This window comes from Gopherus flavomarginatus, chromosome 4, assembly GCF_025201925.1.
Source record: "Gopherus flavomarginatus isolate rGopFla2 chromosome 4, rGopFla2.mat.asm, whole genome shotgun sequence".
Lineage (NCBI taxonomy): Eukaryota > Metazoa > Chordata > Testudines > Testudinidae > Gopherus > Gopherus flavomarginatus.
Genome location: NC_066620.1, coordinates 130687698 through 130699697, shown reverse-complemented (window position 1 = coordinate 130699697; position 12000 = coordinate 130687698). Strand labels below are relative to the sequence as shown.

General features: G+C 39.6%; 1 protein-coding gene across 1 annotated transcript in view; it reads right to left on the bottom strand.

Moving 5' to 3' along the window:
- LAMA4 (laminin subunit alpha 4) overlaps positions 1-12000 on the bottom strand; it is a 132008-nt gene that overhangs the window by 41053 nt on the left and 78955 nt on the right. The window contains exons 13-18 of the mRNA XM_050949407.1: positions 10130-10278; positions 7770-7911; positions 5843-5939; positions 4864-4980; positions 2965-3150; positions 605-744 (exon numbers count right to left, since the gene is read on the bottom strand). Of these exons, the coding sequence (XP_050805364.1) occupies positions 605-744; positions 2965-3150; positions 4864-4980; positions 5843-5939; positions 7770-7911; positions 10130-10278 (831 nt within the window). The remainder of the gene's footprint in view (positions 1-604; positions 745-2964; positions 3151-4863; positions 4981-5842; positions 5940-7769; positions 7912-10129; positions 10279-12000) is intronic.

Below are 12000 nucleotides of genomic sequence, written 5' to 3'. Positions count from 1 at the left end.
CAGCCAGAATATTCCAACACTGCACAGATGTATTCTTATACTGACTTCTCAGAATTCATCCATATACAACTGAATATATCATTTTCATTTTCAGCAACTGTTGTTATAAAATGTTTGACAGAAAAATCTCTACATTTTTGCTGTTGCAATTAATGTCACCATGGTGTTAGTATAGTACAGATTTTCTTACGTGAAAAAGGCCTTTTTTAACAAAAAGAAATATTGTGAACTCACAATGATTGTTACTGAAGAGATCACAGTTGCTGCTGCTTGTAATTAATGTTGGCAATTGAATAATAAACTAATAGTAAATACCATTTTAGCTTTAAATGATTCTGCTGCAGTGACCATCATTATCAAATTGGCTAATTAATATTACCATCATATTTATTACATTCTGCCATGAATACCATGTTAATTATTTGCCTGTATCAACTGTAAAGATTTTAATTGCTACTAGTGTACTGTGCTCATCCAGTTGTTAGAGAGAGATAACATAACATTAAGGTTCAGACCTGGAATCTAGCCCAGGGAAATGGAGTTGTTAGTAAGATGCATTTGATCATTATCACTCGTAACCGAATGTCTGATCCAAGTGTTTTACCTTGCCTGCTACACTCCTAGTCTGAGCAATTAGCTCCCTGATCCGTTGAATGCTGGCAGAAATGTTGTTTGCTGGCAACTTTTGGTCTACTGTACGCAGTTTATCCAGGAGCTGAGGGATGACCTCTGTCAGATTCTTCACTGCAATTAGAAAGGAAACTAAAAGCCCAATTCCCCACTGCATAACACTGTTTTTGTACCAGTTGAATTCAATTTACATTCCCTTCCCTGTCACTAGTATTTGTTTGCATCACCCACCTGTTGCTTCCTCTCTTAAGCAAAGGTCCTAATACTGCAAACTTCTCCATGTGGGTGGACCTCTGCACTTGTACAGCCCCATTCACTTCACCATTGCTCTGTGTAGGTGCAGGTGTCTGCCTGTATGCAACAGCATGCAGGATCAGTGCGGAGTACTATTAAGATTTTTTAGTGCCTCCAGGTGCTACTCCAATATGAATAACAATAGCAGCTTTGCACTCATGTAACACCTTCTTTCAGAACATCTCACAGTGCTTTACAAGCATCAATGGATTTAACCTCACAACATACCTGTGAGTTAGATGAGTACTATGCCCATTTCCCAGATAGGAAAACTGAAACATAGAGCGAGTAAGGCCCAGATCCTCAAAGGTATTGAGGCACCAAGCTTCCATTGATTTCAATAGGAGTTAGGCACCTAAATATCTTTGATGATCTGGGCCTAAGTGATTTGCCCAGAATCCCACAGGAAGTCTGTGAAGAAACTCCTGGGCAGAGCTAATCAAAGTCTCTGCTGGCAACCGACACAGAAGCAACTGCAGTAGACACAGTTGGACACCATTGAGGTCATGAGACTGCTTTCTGGAGTTTTACTCTGGATAGTCTCTGTGCTAATTGGCTGTTTCTTCCTTCCCCTCCAGTCTCTTGACCTCAGCCTCACTCCATTTGCCCTCCCTCTTTCCTTTTCCTTGTCCCTTTTACCTCCCTCCCTTTTATGATCCCTCTTTATTTCTTTTTCTGTCTTTCTGTTTAGTTGATCCCTTCCCTTCCTAACAGCCTGCTACAAACCCTCCCAAAACTAGGAAACTAACATGACACTTACAATCCATCCCAATGATCACTCTGTATGTATGTTACATCCCTTTCCCCATCCTTTGTCTTGCTTATTTATTTAGACTATAATCTCTTCAGGGCAGGGACCATTCTTCTCTATGGCTATAGTGCCTAGCACAATGGGGCCCTGTTTGTGGTTGATCTCTAGGTGCTACAATAACAATAAACCACCACCACTATTGTCACCACCACCATCACCACCAAAACAATAATTGGTAACATGTATGTAACAAGTGGTAAAATTTTCAAAAGGGCCTAAGTTCCATTTTCAAAAGTAATTTAGGCCTTTGGGAGCCTAACACCCTGTTGACTTTCAATGAGTCTCAAAAATTTGGGTCATTTTTCAAGCACATGTTATCCAGTAGTTAGAGCAAATAGTAATATAATATGCTGTGAGGTGACAGGGAAAGCAACTCATACCATATTCAATGGTGACACTTGTCAATCTACATTTACAGTATAGTGCTTGAAATGAATACCTGCTATAGTAACACTAAGGGTATGTCTACATCTACAATTTTGCAGCGCTGGTTGTTACAGCTGTATTAGTACAGCTGTATAGGGCCAGCGCTGCAGAGTGGCCACACTTACAGCAACCAGCGCTGCAAGTGGTGTTAGATGTGGCCACGCTGCAGCGCTGTTGGGCAGCTTGCAGGGGGGTTTGGGGAACGCGAGAGCAAACCGCGGGGAAGGAGACCTGCTTGCAGGGGGGTTCGGGGAACACGAGAGCAAACCGCGGGGAAGCAGGTCTCCTTCCCCGCAGTGTGCTCTCGCGTTCCCCGAACCCCCCTGCAAGCAGGTCTCCTTCCCCGCGGTTTGCTCCGGTGTTCCCCGAACCCCCCTGCAAGCAGGTCTCCTTCCCCGCGGTTTGCAGGGGGTTTCGGGGACCGTGAGAGCAAACCGTGGGGAAGGAGACCTGCTTGCGGGGGGGTTCGGGGAACGCGAGAGCAAACCGCGGGGAAGGATACCTGCTTGATTACCAGAGAGGCTTCCTCAGGTATGCTGGGATACCTGCTTATTCCACGGAGGTCAAGAAAAATGCTGGTGAGTGTCTACACCTGATGACCAGCGCTGGATCCTCTACACCCGAGGTTCGACCGGGTGTACGGCCAGCGCTGCAAACAGGGAGTTGCAGCGCTGGTAATGCCCTGCAGATGTGTACACCTCCTAAGTTGCAGCGCTGTAACCCCCTCACCAGCGTTGCAACTTTGTGGTGTAGACAAGGCCTAAGTAACACTGGGTCTCAATGCCATTTTACAGTTAGTATACCTGCATCCCCAGCCGAGTCCACAGCACTGTCATAAGCAACTGCATCATGTTTAAAGTTCTGAAGGTTCTGGGACCAGTTCTTCAGACTCTTAGCCATTGGGGTAGTAGTCTGGGTTACTGCCATGGTAGTATTGACAGCCTTTTGGTTAATGAGTTTAGATTGGTCCAAACGCTGTCTAATATCACCTGTAATACAAATAGAGAACGAGCAGTAATAAATACTATTAAAGTAGCCTACTTCTGACTAATGCATCAGAAAATGAAAATAAGATTAATCAGAGTTTAACTTCAACAGTGCTGGAGCTTTCCTCACACAGAGGTAAAAAACAAACCTTAGTTTTATTACTTTTTCAAATTACACAGAGAATTTGAAAACCTTCCCTTGTTTGCTGTTATACTAATGATTAAGATGTATCAACTGCCCTTAGCTGATCGTTAGACTGTTACATTTTAAGCTTTTCAATGAGCTCGATTTGTAATGGCTAGTATATCCAAGGCCCTGGGAGTAGAATGGATTAAAAACATTTTTTATTTTCTGTAAAATTGTCAAAGAATATGAATTTTTTTGTTGAATTTTTTTTGGTGAACATTTTCAGGTTATTGTAGAAAAACAAAAACTGAAAAGTTTTTGGTCACTGACATTCTCTTTCAGATTTTTTTAAAACAAGAACCCTGAAAATATCAACTAAACCACAATTTTCACCTGACAACATTCTTTTAGTCAAAAAGCCGTTTTTCACTGAAAAACGTTTTGATGAAAAATTGTTGGCCAGCTCCACCTGGGACATGCATGGCCCTCAGGACATGGTAAAAAACAGCTGGAAATGCTTAATGGATGCCCATGACCTCTATTTATTTCAAGAATTAAGGGAACACCTAGCTAATCATAAATTGCCAGTGGCAGCCCAACGAAGTATTCAATCTGCCAAGTACAATATACACTTGAATTAAATTTTGATTATTAGTGCAATAGGTCTACAAATTAATGGAGTATCCAGTCTGTAATAAAGTCAAGAATAACATGATGGACGGCAACCTTCACTAAACCGGAGGCCAAAACAAGTCAATGCAGCTTCAGATGATAGGATATGTTATCTCATCACGCTATGGAAAGCACCATAGAATGAGCTGTTGCATTGTCATTGCTACTGGGCAGGGGCGGCTCCAGGCACTAGCTTGCCAAGTGCGTGCCTGAGGTGGAAAGCTACAGGGGGCGCTCTGCTGGTCGCTGCGAGGGCAGCAGGCAGGTTGCCTTCGGCGGCATGCCTGAGGAGGGTCTGCTGTTCACACGGCTTTGGCGGACCTCCAGCAGGCGTGCCGCCGAAACCACGGGACCAGGGAACCTCCCGCAGGCAAGCCGCCGAAGGCAGCCTGCTTGCCGTGCTTAGGGTGGCAAAATACCTAGAGCTGCCCCTGCTACTGGGGAAGGTCTTCACATTATTTTCTTTAAAAATAATGAACAAAAGAGAAAGAACTAAAACTTGTCACCCTGTAAATTTTATATTATATCATCATCATTGCAATTTGGGGAGACAAAAGGTGCTCAGCTTTGCCATGTGAACAGTTTCTGGCTTTGCCTAAATGACTCATGTGACAAGACTTTGATGACTAATGAGATGCCAATCGGAGTAGTTATGTGTATATTATGTGCCTCGTGGCTAAGAACGTGCACATCAGAGAGACAGTGTGTTTTAATGCAGGTTATCTTAATTTTCTGCCTTCATCGCGAAGTTCCACGAATCTTTCCTACATTCTGAATGGGTTAAATGCAGACTTGTTTATGAAATCTTATTTTTAAAGATTCAGCCAAATGCTGCTTGAGCTAACCAGAGTGGGGATCTTTCCTATAAATGTCATAGTCAGATAGTAAAGATAAAGTCGACGTATTTATCTTACAACCTTGCTCTATCGATTGAATTTGTTTCCTGGCTTTCATCAAGCGGCTTTTCAGAGCATCTTTTCTGGCAATTGTTCCAGCAATAGGGTGACTAGTATCCGCAACAGTTAAATCATTACCTGTGAGGACAGAACAGAAGAAACAATTGAACTCTATGATTTCAAAGAGCACTTAAAAATCTTGTCTTTAGTGTTACTATGCTGCACAAATATACTGCGGTGCATTTAACAAACACTAATTACTATAGTGCTTACCCTGACTAACTTTAGTATTATGCATTCTAGTGATGTTGGCTTCAGGTGATCTAAATTGCTAAGCAATCTTCCGGCTGATGCTCAACATTCTCCAGGAAGAGTCTTCTCGGGAGAATCTGGAAGCTGCTTCCCTATCTTCATGAAAGATCAACTCTCAAAAAGAGCTTTGATAGCCAGTAACTACTTGGGACAGGAACTAATATATTACAGCCACAAACTTCAAGGAGAGTTGTTATGGAAAGCACAAGGACTTTAAAAATAAAAACAGTAATTTCCATTATTTTTATAGAAGTTCCATTATTTTCAATGAAGAAAATGCCAGAATCTTTTAAATCTTATCTTATTCCTAACTAGATTTGTAGGGCCCAAAACTGCATTCACTTATGCATGTGAGTAAATGAATGTGTTGACCTCCATGAGACTAGTCAGATGAGTAAAGTTACTCAAATGCATAAATGTTTGCAGGATCAGACCCTTAATCTTTTAATACACCTGTAAATGTGCCCACTGTAAATAACAGAAAACTCTCAACAGCTTGGCATGACACTAGCTATTCAAATTGTACATTTTCCTTTTCTAACGCATTGGATTCTAACTTTGATCAATATGTTATTCCGTTGCAGAAGCATTTCCTCCTTAATGATGTGCTTTTGAAATCTCTTTTCATATACAGAGCTATTGTATTACCGGCAAAGTAGTGAAACCAATAGGAAGGATGTATATTTACTGGCATCTGCTGTCTTTTGTAGTTCCTTGGCTTGATTGAGGAGCCTTTCACTTTCATCTTTATGGTAAATGATCTGAGTATCAATTCCAACTACAGCCTACAAATTCATTTTAAAAAAAAGGTCAGAATCTGCTTGACGAAACATATCTCTTTATTGTGTCTGCTTTTAGATGACATAATATTTCACACAGACACAAACTACAAAATTGCTGCTGTTCCATTTTCTCTGTTAAAGTAAAACGTAGGTGACTGGATGAGAAAAAAAGCTCAAATGCAAATTTTCTACAGGTTGCAACTGAAGTTTAAAGGAATGTATTTCCTCCAGACAGGTGAATTGAACAATAAATCCGCAATATAGCACAAATATCATCTATATTAGGCAACTAAGATATGGCCTAACCAATCTTCATGCTATTCAGATTGCAAGACACTATCCCTGAGAAGGAAGAAGTAGCCATTATCAGTTCCCCACTAGGGAGATCATGCCCTGGCAGGGAGGAAGAATGGAGCAAGCTGTGGAATAAACAGAAGATGCATAAGATGCTTTTTGATTCTGGAACTTGCTTTCATTGAAGTCAATGGCAAAAGTCTCAATGGGTGCAAAATTGGGCCAAAAAGCAGTGAGACTGAGAGGGCGAATCTTCTAAGACAAGAGAATGGTTGCTTGCTCTTATATGCAGGGGTTGGGGATCTGCTTCATGAATTGCTTACTCCTTCTCCAAAGTTCGGCTCCCTGGGCCATGACACCCGTAGTAATCTCTCCTCAGTGACTCACTGCCCAGAGGATGGAGTCCCTTGGATGAGACATAGGTGGTCAGCCTAGTGTATTGAAGGATGAATTTGTAAGCTCTGCAGGTCAGGAACAACATCCTCCTATATGTTTTGTAAAGCACTGTGCATACTTACAATGCTGTAAAATAATAACAACCGTGTTAGAAAGTCTGAATTAAAATATGGCACAAACATGAATGGCAGCTCAGATGTCAAATCTAATTTTCAGCTAAGCTGTTCTTTTGTGCAGTTTTTCTAGATAGGCCAAGTGAGGCCCATGGGCTTCCCAATGAAATCATGTACTGGATGGCTCAAGGGGCCAATCCAGTGTAAAACTTGCACATTAAAAGTTATTCTACTTGCTGTACACTATATTTAATAATGTCTTAAAATTAAGTACTGCTTTACAGCACACAGAATCCCAAAGAGCTTACAAACTATTAGGGCCAAATTCAGTAATGATATGTAAGTGGATGTAAGTTATAAAGTATGGTGAACAGTACTTAAACATATGCTTTCTTCTGGCTCTTTGGCACGCAAGTTACACCAACTTAGATTCCTTTTCACACCAGTAGAGCAAGTAAATGATAGTTTAAGAGTGTTTAAGTGACTGTATGGGAATCAATGCTAGGGCATTAGGGGCAGATTCAGCAAAGCACTTTACCTGTGAAGTCAGTGGGACATATTTTATGCTTAAGAGCTTTGCTTGTAAGGGATGGCACTATGTATATGTTCACATCAAACATATGCTTAGCTAGCTTTGCCAAATTGGGGTCAGAGTCTAATCACCACCACCTTCTGCATCACTTCTGATCTATCACTTCAACCACACCTGAGATGCAGCCTCTCTGGGGGCAAAACATGGCAGCCGTTTAACAGCACACAGCAACACTACACAACAGTTTAGGACAGGAAGTGAAGAACACCACTGCATACTTTTGAAACTACAGGGGAAATTTGGGGTAGCAGAAGTAATTAACTAGTTTGGAATTTGATCAGACAACAGGGATGAAGCCCCCATTCTTGCAAAAATGTTAATTGACAAATGATGAAGAGCTTGGTTTTACTTCACACTTAAGAGCCTAAAGTTTTATAACATCGTGCTGGGACCCTGATTCAGTGCAAAGCAGACATGAACATTATGAAAACTACTTACATCACTGAGTCTGTGTGTTGTGTTTAATGCCAGTAATGCAGTTTCATTAGCTTCCTCAATATAAGTAGCAATATTTTCATACACATTTGAGGCATTTAATGCCTTTTGTACCAACCCATTTGTATCAACACTGTGTAAATTTCTGTTAGAAGGACAGAAGGGAAAAAAAGAAAAAAATTGTTTACATCTCTTACTTGTAAAACTATGAAACACAGGAACTTTGGTCTAAATCTCACTTCCATACATGCTCATTGACTCCCATTTGATTACCGTGGGTTTGCACATGTGTGAAGATGGAATTAGCCCATTTGACTGGAACTTTCAAAAACACTCAGCAATAGCCTAACTCTGTTCCCACTGAGGTCAATGGGAATTTTACCATTGACTCCAATGAGAGCAGAGATAGGCCAGCACTGAGTGCTTTTATGAAGACTACCATTTAGGTGTAGTTTACATATTCCAGTTTCTTATAATAATTAAGCTAGCTACTAGGTATATCTAACACATCAATTTATGACCTCAATCCTTCAGCTATTAACAACTTTCAATAGGTTTTTACATGTAATGATGAACAAACCCATGAAAATTCAGAGCTTATGTTTGGTTCCGAGAGGAATTCAAAAACACTTTATCCTAACTTTCCAGATTTAGGGCCTAATCCTGCAAACACATGATTTCAACGGGACTACTCGCAGTAATGAAATTAATCGTATATGTAAATGATTGACAGATCAGGGCCTTAATGCATCTCCAGATTGGACTCTCTCATAAGATTTCTGAAATGTCTTGCTAAATGTGTCCAAAGACCAAAATGAAACTATACTAAACAAAATAAAGACAAGCAAAGAAAAACAACAAAACCAGAAGGCATGATTTGAAGACAGAATAAATGTTTTAAGGGATTAAACTTTCACTATAGGATAATTTTTCCAACAAACGTAAGTGTCACATTTCCATCAGTACGATCCATAAAGGTTTCCATTTGCTTTGTATTAAATTCCTGATGTCATGTACTCAATAAAGTGCTAGCTATCCATTTCATCCTGTCATGGGGGCACTCTCTTTCAAATGACTGCAATGCCATTAATTAGTAGCTCTCATACCTAACATAACAGTTTTTTGTGGGGCTCTGTTCCAGTTTATGTAAAATTATAGACCAGAGTTAGGCAACGTATGGCACGTATGCCGAAGGTGGCACGCAAGCTGATTTTCAGTGGCACTCACACTACCTGAGCCTTATTTACTTTACATAAAACAATAGTCTAGTTATATATTATAGACTTATAGAAAGAGACCTTCTAAAAATGTTAAAATGTATTACTGGCACGCAAAACCTTAAATTAGAGTGAATAAATGAAGACTTGGCACACCACTTCTGAAAGGTTGCTGATCCCTGTAATTGGCTATGTAATTTTAAGCTTCTGCATTGTATCATTTTATAATAGGAAACCACTGGCTTTCTGTGTAATTTTTTTCTCTATTTTCAACGCCTATCTGGGGCTTAGGTATATTAAGGAACAAGTGTTAAAATGTATTTAAATTAGATACTTGATAAGCAGCTAAGGGTTGATACTGCAAACATTTATGCACATAAATACCTTTACTCAATGATACTGAAAGCAGAATTTGGTGAACATGTTTTCTGCAAGTAATCACTTACAATAGTAATTTTTTCACACATACTCACAGTTGTAAATAAATCCATAATTCCAATCTGTCTAGAAGTCACTTTTGTATCTATTGGTTTAAATCTAAGTATTTATCATCTCTCAATAGAACAAAAAGGCTTGGGACACTTTTAATGTATGCAACTGGACCAATTCACCTTGACACCATCCATTTGGTATTTAAATTACTATAGGTATAGTACACTCAGTTTGAGTCAAAACTATAGCAGACCCTACCTCTTTCTGTAGCTGTAAGGCAATTTTTTATGTGAACCATCTCACCCACATGAACCATTTTATTCTTATGAGCTATTTTTGCAGTCCCCATTTATATTTGCCAGTATCATATTATTTCTCAGTTATCTACTTTATCTGTGCCTCTGTTACTTTGGGATTATAAAGAAATGATTGAAAAATGCGTGAACAACAAACAAAGGGAATTAAAACAAATATTTTTGACATAAAAAAATCTAAAATATTAAACAAAATATTGATCAGCACTAGTTAAAAGACTTTCTCACAGACTGTGACATAATACCTGGCACATATGACTTTACAGTGATTTGTTTAATATGTATCTATAATCAGTATATATAATGCCACTATCTTTTTGCTTGTCTGTTTACCAATCTATTTGTGGTACTAGCAGCCCTTAAAATTAGCACAGTACAGTCTGTTGTAGTTAAAATTTACCGGTCCAGCTGGTCAGCAAGTCTTTGAAGCTCCTGTGCATATTCCATAGCCTGTTGCACCAAATCATCATCAAATCGAGACAAATTGGCTAGTTTTTCCTGCAATTCCTTTTTAGCGCCATCTATTTCTGCATAGAACCCCGAAACATTCTAAACAAAATATAGAAGGATAGAAAGAATCTGAAAATAGTAACAAAAATATCCTCTTTACTCTTAACGATACAGGGTTTTTTTGGTATGTTAGGTAACATATTTTAACTATGATATATTTTAACAGATGAAAAAGAGGGAAGTCGAAAAGGAGGCAAAATACAGATGGGGTCAAGGTGACTGAAAGGGAGGAGTGTGAAGAGTGAGAAAAATAAGCCAAAATATCATAAACAGAGGGACAGTGGATAGATACATGGGACATGAACACATTTGAGAGATGGTCGTATCTTCCATTACCTTCGCTGATATTAGTGCCACAGTGATTAGCTGAAATCATCTGAAATCGAGGCTTAATAGGTGGGATAAAAGTGACAGATCATACGCCACCGATCTGCACTTGAAGGGCTCACCCTATGTGGATCCACAGCACAGAATGAGGGGTGGGGTGGCCTCATCCACCTCTGTGGCACTGTCCACCTCCCCATACATATGGAACCTTTGCACTCCCAGCAGACTGTAACCATAAAAGTAATACAGCCTCGGGCTTATTATGTCTTCTGCATAGCCCCTTTGGGGTTCCTGATTGCAGTTTTAGCCATAGGGAAGTCTCCTGCTAGTGTAGTTCCTACAGATTGAATTCCCTGGGTTCTGCTAGGGTTGGGGACATATTCTGAATCTTTTTCTGTGGAGGGACAAACCTGGGCCCACTGATGGGATTATGTAGGGGAATTCTCATGGAGGTTTCTTTGCAAAAAGCCAGTATCTGCGGCTCTTCTTAAATTAGAAAGAGAAAAAAATCATGGTTAAAGAATTCTATCTGCAAAGAAACGTCTTACAGTGATCGGCTGATGGGACTACTAATAGGTATGGCAGCATGGATTCAGAAGACTGACTACCAACAGTTCATGAGTGGTTCTTTATAGTGCCTATGGCTGAGGACAACTAATGTCTCTTTGCCTCAGCCATATCTTTCCTGGATAGCCATATAAAATGCTCGTACAGAAGGTCAAACATAAGACAGGTCTGCAACCAGCTCCTCTCCAGCGTGTAATCCACCTGCTTAAAGTCTTGTAGATCAACATTAAACCATAGTTGCCTTGGTTTACAAGACACAAGGATGGAACAGAACAGTGAGCTAAGAGTCTCTTGTAATAGCAAATGAGCTGCTTAACACTCATTTTCATGCCAATTCCCTTCCAGTGATATGTTACATTTATACTTGGCAATTAAGAGAGAAAAACAAACTGTAAAGACCTGTTGTATGAAATATTTGCCAGGTAACTGATGTATAAATAGAGCCACATGTACATATTGTATCATAACATGAAAAAGATTATCCTTACAGCAAGTCTCATGTTTTTTGGGGGGGGGGCGGTTCTTGTTTTGCTGTGGGGTTGTCATGTGGGGTTCTTTTCATTAAACCAGTTTACCAATGAAAAGTGACTTTTCAACCAAAATGAAAAATTTCTGTTTCAATTTTTTTTGTTAAAAATAAAATAAAATAAATAACCCGAATGAAAAATTTCCACCAAAATTTTGGTCAAAAGTTTCCATTTCTATAAAAAATAGAAACTGAATTTTTTTGGGTAAAGTTCTTCAGTGTTTGGTTATCAGAAACCTCTTCTTAGTTTGCTTCAGGTTTTCATAAAAAAGACAAAAAAATCCAGAAAATATTAAAAAAACCTCTTATCACAAAAATAACTGGCATTTTCCAACCACTCT